The sequence below is a fragment of the Coenobita brevimanus genome, unplaced genomic scaffold (genome assembly GCF_032717465.1).
Source record: "Coenobita brevimanus isolate Jiangsu-jjx unplaced genomic scaffold, ASM3271746v2 jjx.HiC_scaffold_165, whole genome shotgun sequence".
Taxonomy (NCBI): domain Eukaryota; kingdom Metazoa; phylum Arthropoda; class Malacostraca; order Decapoda; family Coenobitidae; genus Coenobita; species Coenobita brevimanus.
In genome coordinates, this window is record NW_027642504.1 from 176518 (window position 1) to 196477 (window position 19960).

Consider the following 19960-nt stretch of genomic DNA (forward strand, 5'->3'; position numbering starts at 1 on the left):
ATTAACAATTTATTACATAATGAAAGGGATGATATAGCTGAAGGATTTTGGGACCTGAAGGCCATAATTTCCAACTCAGAGTCTTCCAAACGTAAGACATATATGGAAATAAACCCAGAATTAAATGTCCATTCAGTATACAGAGAGAATAACTATGTAAGTGAACACTATCGCGTTGCTTTTACGCGGTTCCGAGTGTCAGCACATTCTCTAGCAATAGAGGTGGGCCGATGGAACAGAAGGGGACGTGGAAGGCTGCCAGTAGAGGAGAGGGTATGTGAGTGTTGTGAGATACAAAATGAGATTCATGTGGTACAAGAATGTGCTATGACGCAACACTTGAGAGACGTTTATAATTTTTCAACTATCACAGATATATTTTCTAATAGATATGATGATGTTCAAAGATGTACTATAATTTTCAAGATCTTGGATACTTATAAAGTATAAAACATAAATGTTTAAAGGAAGGAAGTAAATAGATAAAGCATATGTTATTCCTGGGTACATAAAGGTCACTGTTTATATTACTTTAAGTTAAGGAGTACGTGTTTTATATACTTTGAGCATTTGTGTCTTTGATTTTTCTTTGAAGTTGATATGAAATCCAGGGTGGGCGTTGTTTCTAATGTGAGAGTTTGTATCATTATATTTACTTGGAGTTACAAAGGCAGGTGTAGTCAGTGCTTTTCACTGTCGTGCCGCTGTGTTATCTATGAATTCCCTTTAGGGTGTTGTAATTTGTTTTTAGTATTTCATTGTATTATTATATATGTACTTTTACTGGACCAATCTTTAAAATAATGTGTATGATCATTTGTAGCTGTGGTCAATAAAATAATGTGTATGATCATTTGTAGCTGTGGTCAATAAAATTCTATCTATCTATCTATCTGGATACATGCATAAAAACACTGATCATCAGTAGGCATGTTAAATATATAAGTCCTTGTTAAGGCTCAACTGAAAGTTGTACTCCCATTACTTACATGGATACATGCATAAAAACACACTGATCATCAGCAGGCTTATTAAGTACCTGTAATGACTGTACAAGAAAAATGATACTAACAATGGATTTAAACTAACCTTGACAAAGTGGCAGAGATGACCAAGTAGTGCTGGGAGGGGGCTATCCAAGGCTGAGGGGCTAGAGCAATAGGAATATGCAATGCCTCTAACCCCTTATAAGCTGAAGCTAGGCCTCAAAATCACTCCTAGCATCATCAGGTGAGTCCAGTGTGGGGTCTGGTGCAGGAGGAGGTCCAGGTTGTGTGGAGGAAGGCGGTGACAGCTGAGGTAGTGCCACTTGACTCATGAAGTGTGATAAGTTGCTGCAAGGATTTGCTGATCCTCTTGTTTAACAACTGCTTCCATTAGCCACATGCTTGTCTCTGTCTGCATAAATGTCATGCAATCTCTCAGTTGGGAGATCCAAGTTCAGGCAGGCATCCTTTAACCCTGCAATGGCTATAGGTCTGGAAATTGTCGGGACCCACAGGTGGTCCGGGAACCATTATTTCATGTTTCGAAAATCAAATTTTTTCCCTTACCAAATTGAAGAGAAGCATCTGGTGCAACAGGTAACGTCATTTTTAGCCTTTTAGATCAATCCTTTGCTTCACAATGAAAAGTGAAAAATGTCACCAAATGACTGAGTACACTCCGGTGAGAACTTTGCAGAGGAGTGAAAAAGCACCACACTAAAAAATATCCATATTTTAATCCCTAAATTTTTCAATGATGTTGAGATGGTTTGAAATGACTAGACATGTGTATTACAAACAAAATCAGTACATCATATGGAAGGTTTCATTAAAAGAAATAATCATTATGAATTTTTTTTAACTGTATTTTTATTGTTTATTGTGCTTATGCAGGTACTATTGTGTGGGTGGTTTAGTGTGTGTTCAGTGAGAGGTGAGAGATGATATTTTTAGACTTTAAGGATCCTCCTTTGTGTGTACAGGCTGAACTGCAGCATCTCAAATTTGATACGACTCACGATTGGCACCTTGCACAAGGGACTTAGTGTGAACACCTCTATGTTGCTGAAATGTTTGTGCCAAACATGAAATATCTAAAATGAACAAATTCATTAAAAAACATATGTACTTAATAATAATAATAATAATAATAATAATCTGTGCCCATATTAATAAAAACTCCTAGGAGTAAAAAATTCCTCTCAAAGTGAAATTTGGCTCCTAACTTCTAGAAGTACTCCTAAAAGTTACTTTCAACTCCTAAGTTTACTCATAAAATCGCTAAAAAATAAAAGTCCTCCACAAGGACTTTTAAGGAGTTAGTAGGGCTTTTAGTGACAGTAAACACAGTAGCTGCGTCCCTAAAACGTCAAGAGACAAGACAACATAGACCATGGCTGACCGACACCATCCACCATGCAGAAATTTTCGAGCTCGGAAGGATGCATTCATGGAATATGATGATCAAGAACTTGTAAGAAGGTACCGTTTCGATCGTGAGGGCATTCTGTTTATTACTGATTTAGTAAGAGATGTACTGGAAAGGCCCACACATCAAAACCATCTTCTCACACCCGAGATGAAAGTGTTGATACTATTAAGGTTCCTTGCAACTGGAAAAATGCAGCAGTGTAACTGTGATGACTCTGGACCATCGCAGCCATCAGTGAGCAATGTGATAACGGAAACACTCTGTGCTCTAACTGCTCCACACATTGTTAAGAGGTTTGTGAAGGTCCCTCGTACACTCCCTCCGTCCAGTTTCTCTTTTTCCTGAATTTATCTGCAGCCGTGGAATCTTGAAGTAGTAGTAGTAGATGGGGCGTAGCCTTTGTATCGGCGCCCGCTCCTTATCCTTTTCAGTCCTTATTTGTTAAGCCGTGCGCTGATCACTTATTTTCTTTTCTCTTAGTTTCCACAGTTCATATATTGTCTTCCTGTTTTCTTTCACTTGATCTTCTTTATTTTTTCCAAACAGAAGTAGAGTTTTTATTATATCTGTTCTATTCTCTGGAAAGGGCTGTTGCAATAAGTTATTTTTGATCCTCACTGCACTTAAACCTTCACAATCTAGGAGAAAGTGTTCTAATGTTTCATTTTCATATTGGCATATTGGACAAACTGTTTCTTCATTGTTGTGTTTTTTTCTCCAGTTTAAGTTTAGTGTGTTTGTTGGTGCTCTGAACAGTACTGCCGAGTCCCAGCCATTTTCATACAGTGTATCTTCTTTAATTTCGTACTTCCATTGCCTGTAGTATTCTAGTGTGGTCTTGCCAAGTATTTCTGCTTTCCATATTTGTGTGTCAATGGTGTTCAAATTTAATTTCAATTTCTTTTCTTTTGCAAGTCCTTCTAAATTTAGATTTACTTTGTGTAGATAATATTTTATTAATTTAGCCCAACTTGTGCTTTGGTTTTCATATAGGTCCAAAAATACTGTTTTTACTAGTTTATTGCTTTGGTCACTCAAAATGTATCTGACGTATGATAATTTACTTTGAATGTCTCTTGTATATGAGGTTGACGTGCCAATTTCAGCTCTACCGTAAGTGCACAACTTGGGGTATAATTTGGTGTTTGAAATATTCTTTTATAAGCTTTGTTTTCTAATGTTTGAAGTTTGTTAATTTCGCCTTTGCTGGTAAACACAGCTTCTGTTGTCTGCAGTATACTTGGCAGGGCCACATTTTTCCAGAATACTTTTCCCATTTTCACTCTGTTGCAACTTCGTGAGGTTATGGATGTTATCTGATTTACGTACAGTCCCGCTTTTTGAAGCTGTTTTATTTTATGTTCTCTAACACAATCCTTTCTATTTGTAATGGTCACTCCGAGGTATTTTATGCTGTGTGTCACTTTTATATCAACAATTTCCTCCGGCTGTTCCTTTTTGTTGTACACAAGTACTTGGCTCTTTTCCTTATTTATATTTAACCCACAGATACCTCCTATTGTTTCTAACGCATTTATTGCTTTCAGGGCCTCTGTTGACGGTCACTGTACCATGTACACATGGTGCCCCGATGGTAGCAGGCACGATCAGCTGACCACACGCTGTGTTTACATTTTATCCATTTTATCGACATTCGTAAAGAATCATAATATATGATCAAATAGATGTTGTTTCTATATATAATAACTAGTTTTTCATTTTTAAACTACTTACTGATACTCTAAGGCTTTGTAATGGTAATTTTTAAATTATATTAAGCAGAGATTCTTTGTGTTAGTAACACTTCATGGTAGGGGCGAAATTGCTACTACGAGTCCTCTTAGGAGAAACTTTTAGAAGCAACTCTCAGCTACAACCACTTTTAGTAGTAATTATAGGAGTACTTCTAGAAGTTTTTATTAATACAGGCACTGGTCTTTTGTTTCTCACAAGCGCCTGTTCATACATAACGAATTCACTAGAGCTCGACACACATATACATTATTTTCACAATTACAAGAATTGTGACATCTCTCGTATACAATACAAACTTCATCAGTTAAAAAATATGAAAGTGGTAATAATTAATCCCTATAATCATCCATCACAGAACCTCTCTCCACGTTGTGTCATTTTGAAAAAGGAAAGACTTTCAGCTGTCTCTTAAAGGATTCAACAGAAGAAAGTTGTCTCATGGACAATGGCAATCTATTATATATTTTAGGGGCTCTATACACAAAAGGACGATCAGAGAAAGATGATTGGTGAATGGCTCCAGGCTCGTCAAGACGCAAGGAATCATCTTCATTACAAAACACTGCACCTGGGCATGCCAATGGGAGCTTTAACAACTCAGCAAGATACTTCGGTTCACCAAACTTAAGAACACTGAATGTAATAAGACACAGTTTAAATTCAATTCTAGCCTTTACTGGTAACCAATGCAGCTCAATTAGGAATGGAACAGTCGAGGTTCTTGGGGGAAGACCAAAGATAAGCCTTGCTGCCCTGTTCAACACAGACTGAACTTTTGTTAGTATTATATTTGGAAGACCAATCCACAACGATTTACAATACTCAACACGAGACAAGACCAATGCATGGGCCAGTGTTAAGAGGCAATGTCTATTCAGGAATTTTCTCACAGAGTACAGACTGATATGAAAGTAACACCCTCTGACAACTTGATTAATATGTTCTTTGTAATTTAACTCCGAATTAAAATAAACACCCAGATTTCGAACAGAACTGACTGGATAAAGCTGTGGCACACCAGTTTTCAAAGCCAGGGCATTATCAGTGTCATCACCCCTTCTCTTTCCTCTGATGATGATTATCTCAGTTTTCTCATCATTAAGCTAAAGTTTCCTCCTAGCCATCCAAATCTTAATATCAGACATTAGAGATCCAAGCTTAGTCTTGATATCGCTAATATCTTACATCTTAATATAGAAGTGTGTGTCGTTAGCATAAAAATGATAGGACACGTTGTCAGCATCAAGTAAAGACGATGAACTACTCATGTAGATTGTAAATAGAATTGAATCCAAAACTGATCCCTGAGGGACTCCAAACAGAAAGGGAGCAGAATCAGAGCTAGTGTAATCAACAACCACTCTCTGAGATCTGTCCGACAGATACGACTTAAGGAGCAAAAGATCACTATCACGAACGCCATAAAAATACAGATCATCCAACACCACATGAATCTACTTTATTTTGATAATACCTTGCATTTTGGGCTTTTACAGTGTGAACTGCTCTTCTTGCAAAAACATAACGTAAATGAGTTTATTCAGTCCGTTGCAAGCGCCACTCACGGTCTGCCTTTCTATGTTGTCTATGCAGAGAATCAATGGATGGACCATACCATGGATATTTATAAATAAAAATATCATAATTATAAATGTTTTCCTTCTTTTTTATGTTTATTATGTTTATTTCTGTATGTTCCCCCCCCCTTCAGTGGACAATCTAGTTTTTGTGGAAACAGAGAAGAAGGATGTGATTTTCAATCTGTTTCAAGATATTGGGTGCTGGTGTGTGTGCATAGGCTGAACCATCTTGGCCGAGATTTGATACAACCCGGAATCAGTACCCTGAACAAGGGAATTAGTGTGAAGGGAAGGGAAGATTTTACATCCATATATTCACCACGAGAACACCTCATATGTTGCTGAAATGCTTGTGCCAAACAAGAAATATGTAAAATGATGTTGCTTTGGGTGTCTGCTCTATCCTCTCTTCCTTCCCTCCACTTCTGTCTTTCTTTCCTTCATTCTTTCCTCTTCCTTCTGCCTACAGGTGACTTTATACTCCCTCTTCTGTCTTTCTTTCACTCTTTCCTCTGCCTATGGGTGACTACATGTAGTGACATGCCAAATGGCTTCTTGTACATCAGGAAACCATTTACTGCGCTGGGTGGTAACCACGTAACCAAATTATGGCACCTGCTGGTTTAGTGAGTAATGAAGGAGCTCCAATCGGACTAAGCCCGTATAGGTTTATATCCAAGGGGTGGTTGGGGTTTACTGCTCATGTAATGCCACTCAGGGCTGGAGGAAAAAAAAAAAAAAAACTGCCACCTGATTTTTTATTTATTTTTTTTCTGGCTAAATGAGCTTAATACATCAATATAAGACCCCTGGCACTAATAAAAGTAATCATTAAAGCCAGAAAGTTGGCTGAATCAAGTCAGGTTGGTGCACTCTACCTCTGAAATCTTCGAGGTTACTGAGAGAGCAGAGCGGCTGTGAGTTAGTGAACCGATTTTGGATTTTTTTGTTTTTTCTGGCTCAATCGGCTGAATATATCAGTATAATATCCCTGGCACTAAAAAAAAGTCATCACCAAAGCCGGAAATTTGGTTGAATTGGGTCAGGTTGATGCCACTCTACCTCTGAAATTTTCGAGGCTACTGAGAAAGCAGAGCGTCTGTGAGCTTGTGAAACGATTTTGGATTTTTTGTGTGGGTAAATGGGCTTAATACATCAATATCAGATCCCTGGCACTAATAAAAGGAATTGCCAAAGCCAGAAAGTAAGTTGAATCAAATCAGCTTGGTGCCACTCATCTTCTGAAATCCTCAAGGTTACACACAAAACAGAGTAGCTGTGAGCCTGTGAACTCACTCATCTCCCGTGCTCATAAATCAGTGTTGTAAGCACAGCGGAGAAGAGCAGAGCAGCTGTGAGCCTGTGAAGATTCACTAGTCTCCTGTGCTCATAAATCAGTGTTGTAGGTGTAGTGGAGAAAAATCTGAAGTTAGCCAGATACGATATTACTTTCCATTTTACTTCAGTCTCTTGCAATGACTTCTCAATGCTATAGGACATAGATCTACATCACTGGCGTTTTTGAAGGGGACGTAGATCTATGCTGCTAGCACAGTACGGGTTAAATGTCAGGACCAACTGGCCTAGCCCCAGGCTCCTATGCTCCTCATGGGGCAGCTTAGGATTGGATGATAGATGGATGGATGAATGAACAAATTCAGTACACAATACTGTAAATGTACTTATTAATAAAAATATCATAATTATCTGGTGGTAGGCAGGGGCACTCACCATCCACTCACTCAATGTAGTGCTGCTCTTGGGTGTCTGTCCATTCCCCTCCTCCCTCCTTTCCTTCCTTCCTCTTCTGTCTTTCTTTACTGCATTCTTTCTTTGTCCTTCTGCCTACGGGTGACGGTACGCTCCCTCTTCCGTTTTTCTTTCTTTTATTAATTTCTGTTCCTTCTGCCTATGGGTGACTCTACATTGAGTGACAAGCCAAATGGTTTGCTGTACACCAGGACACCATTTACTATGCTGGGTGGTAACCACATAGCCAAATTATGGCGCCTGATGGTTTAGTGGGTAATTGCGGCGCTCCAGTCGGATTGAGCTGGTGAAGGTTTATGTCCAAAAGGTGGTTAGAGTTATTGCCCACGTAATGCCACTCAGGGATGAGTGAGGCTGGTCACTCTCATCTTAACCCCTTGGCTCCTTCAAGCATCTGAGAAGGACCGGTCAACAGACTACTACAAACCTCTCAGAAGACTCTTAATGAATGTTAACAAAATATAGCCGCACCAGGGCATGATTTAGCTCAGAGCTCTCAGCAGCCTAGGGATTAAATATCAGGACCAACTTGCCTAGCCCCAGGCTCCTACGCTCCTCATGGGGCAACGTAGGATTGGATGATGGATGGATGGATGGATGGATGAATGTCTTCCCTCATTTTTATGTTTATAATGTTTATTCCTGTTTGGAGTTGTTTTTTTTACTCTGTGTAGTTTAGGAAAGAAAGGAGAAAAATAATGGGTGCAGCTGTGTAGGGACAACCTTCATCTATCTATCTATATACCTAGGCTGCTTCCCCCATGGAAAGGGAGGTAGCCGAGACAGGACGACACACTCCCCATTTACTCATCCATTCAAATACCCAGGGGAATTTTCAGTGTTGTTGGAGAGTGGTATTCATCAGTCAACAAAAGTATCCATAGTGATATCACGTGTGACAGATGCTTTATACAGGAAATGACAGAGAAATTAAGATGCCCAGTGCTTTGCTGAGAAGAACAGACTAGAGGGTTTCCACAGAATAAATAATTTTTCTAAAGTGCTTGGGTCCCCCATGAGAAGGGAGGGAAAGAACACATCCCCAGTATCCCTGCTTGTAAAGGGCAGCTAAGGAGGAGCCTTCTTGTCTTCAGTCCTTCATTCCTAACTGTCCTCTTCTGTCTTCTGTCCTACCCCCTTTTCTTGGTGTTTGCATGTTTCTTATAGTCTTTATTTTCCCTCTACGTCTGCTTTGCCATGCAGCCATATTATGGATTGGTGATAATTCTTCATTGTTAACTTCTTAAAGTGAATAGAGCAATGGATTGAACCCTCGTACCAATTAAGGCCCCAGATCACAAAGAACATGTATTTGTCAGTTGCAATGGGTTCCATTCACTGGATGTGTAAGTTGTGACAGCAACAAAATGATATTGAGCTGTAATTACAGATATCCTGGCAGCAATCATGCAGTCTATATCTGGACTAATTCTAACCTCCACCAGAGATGTGAACCAAGGTGTCTATGGTGACAGTTTTCTGCTAGGTAACTGTGGTTCCTGATTACTTTGTGTGAAGTTAGACAATGGTTAGGTAAAACATGGCAAACATAATAAGTTCCTGTTCATATTGCTATTTTGTTTCTTTACTCCTAAACCCTCCCATCTTACTAATGTTTTAAAGGTTGTGTGCTGGGCCGGATTTTCCAATAGGCAACATAGGCCATTGACCTAGGCCCCACTGGTAACTGAGGGCCCACTGGGGTCCTGGGGACTTAAGTTGTGGTGGCCCAATGGTCTATAGATTATATTTGAGAGAGAGAGAGAGAGAGAGAGAGAGAGAGAATAATGTTCGTTAACCTTCAGCACCTTGACCAAAAATCCACTTTCATCAACTTTTGTGTGACATATTCATTCCACAAAAATGAAATTTACTGAGTCACAACGCCGGTTGCTCTTTTGAAACTGCCGCCGTCACCAGACTCAGTACTGTGTGAACAGGTACAGATTGCGTCAGGCAGTGGCAGTCAGCTGACCGTGTAGTGCCTCATCCAGCAACCCTGACTGAAGTGACTGTGTTTACTGTTTGTACTAGCCCTGCATTTAACCCTCTCAAGGTGAGAGTTAAGCTGAGTATGTAAATAATAACAAAAGCAATGTGCAATGGTACGAAATTGCAATATGCAGCCAGAATAAAGTGTCAAAATACGAAAATAGTGAGCTTTAAACAGAGACCTGAACTCAGCGAACTACACATAAGTTGTGTTATTTTCAGATGTATACATTGTTTTATTGTTTGCATATGAATACAGCTTAGTGTTCTGTTTTCTTTTGTGAATATTTATTTCAATAACCTCCCATCGATTGTGTACGTGACGACTTTCTGCTACCTACGTATTTTTCTCGGCCCCTTAACTATGCTACCTAATTTCGATTGTGAATAAATTTTCATGTTCTGAGTTTTTCCCAATCATTTGCTTTGCTATTCAAAACAGCATAACATATACCAAAAATTTGATGCCAAATTGATCTCTTACACAAGATGAACTAATTTATCCTTACAGATTATTCTTGGAGATTCTCAAGAGATAGATTATGTCATCCCTGAAGAAATATATGAGTGGCTCACAAAAGAGAAAGTTAAAAGAAAGAAAAGCTGAACAACTGCAGTCACTTCCAAAGTTGACCACCTTTTTTAAACCACAAGGAGATTCAGAGCCTAGTACCAGTGACGGTAAACTCCCAGGCGATGATACAACAGATGTTCACTTTTGTGATAAAGACGACGATGCAAGGTCAGCTGAGTCACAACCACAGATATTGAGTGAATCAGCAATAGAAGTATTAGTACCACCTGTGACTGAAGATTCACCCAGTTCATCTCAATTGACTGATAAGAATCATTCTATGGAACAAGATGTTAATGTTGATTTGTGTGTGTCGAGTGATCCAGCTGACTGGCAGGTAATTGATGATAAAGTGATTGAATATTTAGTAAATCATCCTCTTAATCAAAATTGTGAACAAGATCAAGGTGACTTTTCAAAATCTGCAAGAAGTGTAAGTGTGGGTGAAAAGGAAAGAGTTCGATATGTACCCAAATCCTTGTTTACTCGTTAATTGGCAAATGGTGAAAAAATTAAAAGGGAATGGCTTGTGTTTTCTCCACAAACTGGCGATGTATTTTGTGTTCCATGCAAGCTGTTCAGCAAGCAAGTCTCATTGTTTACAAGTGGGTTTAGTGACTGGAAAAACTGCCAGCGTAGAGTTGCTGAACATGAAAGAAGTAAAGAGCATAAAAAGTCCGTTATTGCTTGGGGCGTAAGAGCAGTTGCAGCAAGGCGAATTGATTCCACTTTGGCTTTGCAAGTAGATGCAGAGAGAAAATACTGGAGAGAGGTTCTGTTGTGCATAGCTGAAACACTAAAATTTTTAACTTCAAGAGGTCTTCCTCTCAGAGGTAGTGATGAAAGAATCGGCTCTAACAACAATGGTAATTACCTTGGAGTATTAGAACTCTTTTCAAAATTTGACCCTCTTCTTGCACAGCATCTGGATATGTACGGTGCTGTAGGTAGTGGAAACACTTCATATCTCTCAAAAACGATTTCTGATGACATGATCAATCTGATGGCTGAAGAAATTCACTCAGTTATCATAAGGGAAGCGAAACAAGCAAAATATTATTCAGTTAGTGTAGATTCAACACCAGATGTTAGTCACACTGACCAGCTTACATTCATAGTTCGATATGTAAAACCTGATGGTAAACCCGTTGAGCGATTTCTGAAGTTCATAGACATACATGATCATGGTGCAGCGAGCATAGCCTCAACTGTTGTACAAATAATCGAGGATGTTGGTCTTGATTTGGGTGACATGAGAGGCCAGAGTTATGACAATGCTGCCAATATGTCAGGCATTTACACTGGTCTCCAAGCCAGAATAAAGGCTAGGAATCCCCTGGCATATTATGTCCCTTGTGCAGGTCATTCCTTAAACCTTGTTGGAACATCAGCTACCAGCAGTTGCCCAGGGTCTGCTTCATATTTCAGTTTTTTGCAAGCCTTATATAACTTCTTCTCAGCCTCCACATATAGATGGGATCACTTGAAAGCTGCACTACCCGCTGAAGGGATTGTAGTGAAATCCCTATCAGATACTCGCTGGAGTGCAAGGGCTGATGCTGTTAAAGCAGTGTATTTACATTACGATGAGATAAAGTCAGCACTGGAGAACATATGTTCTGACAGCAGACAAACTGTGGCTACAAAGCTTGAAGGTGAAGGTCTCAGAAAACAAATGGAATCATTTGAAACAGCACTTCTTACTGTAATATGGTACAAGATTTTAACAAGGTTTAATGCAACCAGCTTATCACTTCAGAAAGTTGAGACCGACCTTCTGTCAGTTGTGAAACTGTATGAGTGTTTAATCTCCTTCATCTCTGAAATGAGACAGGGTCAGTTTGATGAAATAGAAGATCAGGCTAGGACTTTTGCTGATCCTGTCTACATAGATACAACAAAAAGAGCAAAAAAGAGAAAAAAATTCTTTGATGAATCAGTTGGGAATGAAACCCATCTTGATCCACGTCAGAAGTTCAAGGTGGACAATTTCTACACAATATTAGACTGCCTTAGGAATGAATTAGAGCATAGAGTGAATGCCTATTCAGAATTAAAGAAGCTGTTTAGCTTCTTAACAGAGTATGACAGTATGAAGTATGATGACCTCAAAGCTCAACTGGAGCTCCTTGTCAGTACCTATTCCAGTGACCTGGAAGCATCTATTTTAGATGAATTTTTGCAGTTTAAAGACATTTTGTCCTCTGAATCTGACAGGTTAGTGACAAACATTTCCACTTTGCTGAGGTCCAAAGATGGTGTTTTGACAGCTGCCTTTCCAAACATTAGTATCTTGTTGAGAATTTTCCTTACCATCCCCATTACAAACTGTCAGGGAGAGAAGTTCTTTTCTACTCTACCTAGGGTGAAAAATCACCTAAGATCAACTTTGGGACAAACCAGACTAAACTCACTTTCACTACTATGCATTGAATCTGACCTCTTACAATCCCTTGACACAAACAGTATCATTGACAAATTTGCCTTGGAAAAAAGCAGGAAAAAGTCATTCTGAACTTCACATAGTTGTGCTTCCAAATTTATTTTTCTTCGTTTTCATTGTATTTTTTTCCATTATTTCAATGTGTAACATGTACTGCATATGGAACCTGATTTACTTTGATGTACTTGATATAGAACTTGATTTACTTTAATCTGCTTTGATGCACCTGATATGGAACTAATTTGATTAAAAATTATTGATGTGTTACGTTGTACTGTAATTCTTAGTGTAAAATTTATTCTGCTTCAGTTTAACTGTATTTTTCCATTAGTCCTCTGTGTAAGAATAGGTTCTGCACAAAATAAAAATTTGATTAATATATATATATATATATATATATATATATATATATATATATGTGTGTGTGTGTGTGTGTGTGTGTGTGTGTGTGTGTGTGTGTGTACAGTATATATATATATATATATATATATATAATTTTTTTTGGCGCGGGGGGGCCACTGATGAGATTTGGCCTAGGGCCCACAAGCAAGTAAATCCGGCCCTGGTTGTGTGGGTGTAATACTGGAGTGATTTTCATTGCATCCTACACTGTTTTCAATTAATTACTGGTACTTCACTTGCTTATCCTTGACTGTTGTGTTAAGTTACCGGCATTGTGTGAAAATAAGGTATTGTATAGAATGCCCAGGTATTTGACAGCATGTCTAGCATTTTTTGGCAAGGTATGAAATAAGCTTATTTCATTCTGACATCATACATTTTACCTAGGGATTTTATCAGAATGCTAGGTATTCTGTAGAATGTCTAGCATTTTTATGGCAAAGTATAATAAACAAGAGGGGGTAAGGCTGGGATAATCTAGGTTAAGTTTAAGTTAGGTTAGGCTAGGTTAGGTTAGGCTAATTTAGAAGAGTGCTGTGTTAAGCATTTACCTAAATTAACCTAACCTAACCTACCTATATCGAATTTGAACGTAGCTTAGACTATCCCAGCCGAACCTAACCGCAGTCTAAATTAGCCTAACATACTGAAATAACTGATTTCACATTTGCCGGTTTGCTATAGTTTGGTCGTTCCTCACTTTGCCTAAAACAAACACGGTAATCTACAGAATACCAAGGAAATGTGTACAGGTGATTTTCTTAGACCTTGTCTTGAAATTTTAGCATTACATAGTTTACCTAGGCATTATATGTGACGGGTTTCCCCACATTGCCAGTAACATAAACACTCACTCTCGCCTCTCATCTCCAGCTGATTCTTAAAGCTCTGTGACTGCCCCAGTGTTTCTGTGTTCTGCCGTCTGATTGGTCAGAAGAGTCTCAGCTGACGCACGAGATTTACCCCAAAACATTCACTACAGTTAAGGCTAGCCTTAGCTAAAGCCAATGCACGAAACTTAAGTCACCCTTCACACAAGGCAAGGGGTCGTCGTGCATGGGCCTTAGAGGCAGCCGTAGGGCCGCCTTTAATATTTCATTTAAGGCCAGCCTTAAGGCTGCCATCCGACGGAGTTCTGTGCATCCCTGCCCTGTTCTGTAGCCACTCTAGCTACTGCTTCCTCTTTTCCTTCCCTGGTTTCTTAACTTTTTCATCCCACCATGCCGTACCTTTCATCTTTGTTGTTACTCTTGTCACACCATATAGTGCCCGGAAATGATAATGAGTCGTATCCAGTTTATTTTACGACCAAAAGGTCGGCTAAGTGAGAGTGTGTGGCCAGGGTGTAGCTGTTTCCATGAGAACGTGATCAGAATGTAGATTAAGTTACCTATTTGCTAAGTCTTTTTTTTTTTCTACTGTAATTTATTAGTATTCAGTCTCTATAATAAAATCTCAAGTGGGAAGGAATATATTCCTAAGGTCACACAATCTACCATCATGTACACATGCACAAGTGGTGTGAGACATGATGATTTTCATTGTTTTTTCGATGCAAGTGTACTGAGAGAGGTTGTGATGAATGATTATTGTAACTAGGGAATGTCATTTTTTGGGGGTAATCAATTGTAAGGGGAAAAGCATAACACTGAGTCTATCATGAGTCTATAGTAATGTCACTCTCATCTTAAATGCCAGGACCAACTTTCCTAGCCCCGGGCTCCTACGCTCCTCATGGGGCTACGTAGGATTAGATGTTGGATGGATGGATGTGAGCTGTCATCCGCCCCCCCCCCTCTTTCCACCACGCACGATTCACGTGTTGGTCGCACACCGGCTGTGAGGCGTGGAAGATGGTCAGTGTGGTCATCTTTGTTTCACACAATGCCATCACACATTTCTCGCACTCTTGAACACGTAAACTACTTCCACCCTCTTGTTCTCCTCATTCACACCTCTCTCATTCCACATGGCCATGCGAATCTACCCATTTGGTCGGGGCCCTGGGCAGGTATGGGGCCTCTGAGGCTCTCTGAAACATTTGCCAGCATTTTTTTTTTTTTTTTATGCTAGGAAGAAGGAACCAAAGGCCATGAGACTGCAAAACTGTTCCTTGCAAGAGAAAAACAAAATACAAGAGAGAGCCAAAATCAAGATCCGATTGTTTTGAGACGCCTGGACACACTGTGTTCGAAAGACTGGAGATCATAGCTAGCAGGAAATACAGACAGAGGGAGACAGTTCCAGAGTTGACCTGTTGCATAAATGAAGGATTGGGAGTAACAGTTAGCTCTTGCATCAGAGAGCTGGACAGAAAAAGGGATGAGAGTTTGCTGCTAGATGGGTGCTACACGCCCATCATAGAGGTGGAGGAATACAAGCAGACAGTTCAGAGGAGCAGTAACCATTGAAGATGTGATAGAAGAGAGATAAAGATGCAACACTGCAGCAAAGAGACGGAGGTTGAAGGGAGCCAGTAAGAGGAGGAGAGTTAATGAGATGAAAAGCCTTTGACTTCACCCTATTGAGAAGAGCTGTACAGTATGTGGGGAGCCTCCCCAGACATGAGAGTTGTACTCTAAACAGGGGCGGATAAAACCCCTGTATAGAGTCAACAATTGTGCAGGGGTAAAGAAGGAATGGAGTTGGCTTAGCACACCTAATCTCTTGGAAGCAGATTTTACAAGAGATGTAATATGATCTTTCCAAGATAAGTCCCGAGTGAATGAAACCCCAAGCATGTTCAAGGATGATGCAGGATCAAGATGAATATTATTAAACATTAGCAGGTACACCTGTGGAAGATTTTGTCGGGTTGATAGGTGCAAGAACTGAGTCTTTGATGCATGAAAAACAACAAGATAGTGGAATCTGGAGGACACTTAACCTGGCCAAAAACCCTGGTTATATGGTTACCACCCAGCATAGTAAATGGTTTCCTGGGTATAGGAAACCACTCGGCTTGTCACTCAGTGTAGGGACCATAAGGCATCCCTACACAGAGTGAGTGGATGATGGGCACCCCCACCTACCACAATATGTCATGTTTATAAAAACAGACATTGTTCATATACAATGAGATGTTGGTAATGTAAGAAGTTGTTTGAATGTTTCCGGTAGGCATCGGACCCCCAGTGCACCAATACTTTTGTGACCCACAGTACATCTATAAGAGGTCTTTCTTAACCCCTTCTTTACCGAATTTCCAAAATGTGTACCCCCATACTCAAAATGAAATTTCAGCAGCGGAACCAAATATGATCGTGAGTACTAGGGTACTCACGATCATTATAGGGGCCTATTGGGCTTCCTCTTCCTCGGGTTTTGTGCTTTATGATCACATTTGTGATAACATATGGCAACTCTGCCATTGATGCCGCACTCCCCTGCCATGGGGCATAGTTTTATGAAAATGAAATACAGTATGTTGTATAGGTCATTGTACCCTATATATTTTGAATTTGGTACATATAATGCCCTATAACATGTGATAAAATATAGCCAGATAATACTTCTTGGTAAGGGGACTCTCGGTAGCTTAGCAAGAGTTGTGGTACCGTAGGAAAGTGTGTTGAGGCACGCCGTAGATTTTTTCAAGGAGCCACACGTGTCAGTGCCTTTGGATTTACTTCAGTGCTATGGCTTCCTACGAGAGTGAATCCGACTTGGATAGTGACTTTGAAGTGTCTGACGATGAAACACAATCTGACATAACTGTGAGCGACTCTGATGAGTACATGCCCGACAATGACAGTGACGTGAGCAATAGTTGTGGAGAAAGTGATACTGATTCTGATATCAGTTTGGCCAGTTCACCATTGCCACTCCACGACCTGACTGCACTTCCCACATTCAACATCCTGGTAAATCCCTTTGCTGACCACCGTCCCACTCCCTTGCCTGATATCATCGATGATTTTGAGGATGTGCATCCAGGAATACTTGCACAGCATAAGGCAGAAACCATGTCCGCCCTGGACGGCTTCCAGCTGTTTCTATCGCATGATATCGTCGACTCCCTCTGCCTTTGTACCAATGAGAGAGCTAATAAATTTTTCAGAGAAAACCCAGCCATAAGAGGATCAAATTTATGGGCAGAAAGTGGCGTGATGTGACTCGGGATGAAATGTATGTTTTCACTGCCCTGCAGTTGCTGATGGGAGTGACCAAACTACCCAAGATTTCTGACTACTGGAGTACCTCATTACTTGGCAAGGGGCCTCCCGTATAACATGCCTCCATCGTGAGCAGAAACCGGTTCTCACAGATACAGAGGTTCATTAGGTACTCCCACCCTGATGATGCGGAGCCCAGGAAACCCTTGACGAGGATTGCAAGAAAAGACCACCTCCTATTTCTCTGCTGGGGAAAACTTTGCCTGTGATGAGTCTCTCATCCTCTACAAGGGCCGTTTACACTTTAGGCAGTACATAAAGACGAAGAGGAAGCGGTTTGGATTCAAACTTTTCTCTGTACGATCTAGCTCACCCTGTAGCAGGGGGTACACCTGGAATTTCTGCCTATACACACCCCGCCTGTACGACCGTATGTTGGAACAACCGGAGCTACAGTCCCTTTCAAAGTCTGAATGAGTCCCTGTCTTCCTCATGATGGACCTCCTCAATAAAGGAAGACACACTGTACTGGATAATTGGTACTCTTCCCTCCGCCTTGCCGAGTACCTGTTTGCTCATGACACATTCATGACAGGTACAATCCCTCCCAACTGAGGTGTTCCCAAGATGGTGAGGGATGAAAATCTTCAGAAGGGACAAGCCTTGTTCGCCAGGAAGGACGAGACCCTCATCATCAAGTTTCGTGAAACAAAGTATGTCAGTCTCATCACTACAAAATATGAGGCTGGCTTTGTGGAACGCACTTGCCATCTGAGGGGGGGAAGACAAGAGTTTGTGAAGAAGCCAAGTCCCACCCAACGCTACAATGACCTAATGGGCTCAGTTGATCTGGTGGATCAGCTTCTTGAACCAACTGACCCCACCAGGAAGTCCTATTCCTGGTTCAAGAAAATAGGACTACACATTATTGCTTGAATGCTCCTCAACTCACGGACTATCTTCATGAACCTCAATCAGCAAAAAAAGTGGATAGAGTATGGGGACTGTATTCGACTGGTCATTCACGAACTTCTCTCTGAATACTCCCTTGGTTATGCTGCACTAGTGGAGGTGCATGAGGTAAAGAAATCATCTCCCAGGAAGAAGGACAAGAAGAAGGCTAGGCGAGGGGAGGGGATGCAGGTGGATGAGGCTGGTGTCTGCCATGGTCTGCTGGTCATACCTGCCACCGAGAAGAAACGATGGCCTCAAAAACGGTGCTGAGTGTGTCACATAGAGGGTATGGCAAAGTTTTCCAGAGAGAACTGCCCTGCCTGCCCTCAGCAGCCTGGTTTGTGTTCAGTGGAGCACTACCATGCTTGGCACTCCCGGTAGGCACTGTGGCATACCTGGTGCACCTGCCTCGGGGTGCGCCACCTGCCACACCAACCTGCCTCGGTGCGTCTGCCTCGGAGAGCATCACCCCACCCCCACCTACTTTTGACCTGCCTGCCACCTACCTCATTCTTCATGGATCTTCTTCAAACTTACAAGGTAAATAATATAATCAATATTTTCTTCTCTGTTCATTCATTTATATCGCTATCTACTATATTTATCTGTATATCGTAGGTTTACTAAATCAATTGGTTAGACATGTAGTATTATTACTGTATGTACATTATTATAACATATCATAAACACATCTTGTGGTCAAAATTTACTTACCAATACAAAAATAAATAATATAAAGCAAGTAGAACCGATGTAATGATAAAATAAATACTACCCCACGAAAGAGCCATGCCTGGGGGAAATTCTGTTTGGCGGTGGGGGGGGGGGGGGGTGCTGAGCAGGGGGGACAGAAATACGGTAACGAAGGGGTTAAGGTGACTGAAATGCAGCATGAATAAAACAGAGATAACATTTTGCTGAAGTAATTATTCTTCACTTAATTCTTTTCAGCCCTCTCCTTTAGCCCTTTATCTCCTTTAGCCTGTTTACAAACCTAAATGATACTACAGAGAGATGTCTTTATCAAATGGCATCTATACAGTCAAGGAATTTTACTGTCTGTCCAGTTATACATTTTTCCTCAGCTCTCTCCCTTTCCCCTGAAAGAGAAGGGTTAACTTCAGACTACAGTTCACCGAGTTCATGCTCAGATGAACCTGGGGCTACAATCACAGCTACTAACCTCATTAGTAGCTGTCAGCGATTCTTGTTTCTCAGGATCAGCCTCCTCCAGTAGATATGTGCTATCATCAAGCCTGTCTTCCTCATTCCGTCTTGGCATTAGAGGGTGAGGGTCCTGGTGAGAGTCTATCCTGGACATTTGATAGTCCCCCCACCCGGGTATATGGATCAATCCATTGACAGACAGCTCTCGTCCACGTACGTAACCCTCCATTTTCAGAGTTCCTGTTGACCCCTATGGATACAGGTTTGATTATACACCAGGTATGTATGTATGTATATACAGTATAATGATGATGACTGACAATGACAATGACAATGATGATGATACCTTAGGACCATTTATTAACCTCTTTCATCCAATGATGTGCCTTTTCCAGACAATTTTATTCACTACAAGACATAAGACCAATAAAGTCATCTAGTGGTGTTCCTATTTACCTCCTTCAATACAGGACACCTCCCCCAGACTGAATAAAATCACTTGGGGGCAACGTAGGATTAGATGATGGATGGATGGATGGAAGGTGGTGTCCTGAGTAAAGTGAAACAAGTCACTGGAATGAAGAGACTTAGGGAAGTATTCATCACATCATCATCATCATCGGGACCTCCTTTCCTACCCTAGGGCAGGGTGAGGAGTAGCAACGTCCAGACAGTCCAAGTCTGCCCAGTGCAATGGGCCACGCTTCCATTCATTCATCATTCAACTCCCTAGAATCCTGGCTCTATCTGATATGCCAAAAAACCTTCACCACATTCTGTTGCATCACCT

The 19960-nt window shown here is 40.7% G+C and overlaps 1 protein-coding gene across 1 annotated transcript in view; it reads right to left on the reverse strand.

The window, feature by feature from the left end:
• The window catches only part of LOC145389627 (pre-rRNA-processing protein TSR1 homolog), a 55306-nt gene that overhangs the window by 25418 nt on the left and 9928 nt on the right, over nt 1-19960 (reverse strand). Inside the window, exon 3 of the mRNA XM_080264865.1 lies at nt 19187-19420. Coding sequence (XP_080120991.1) covers nt 19187-19420 — 234 coding nt within the window. The remainder of the gene's footprint in view (nt 1-19186; nt 19421-19960) is intronic.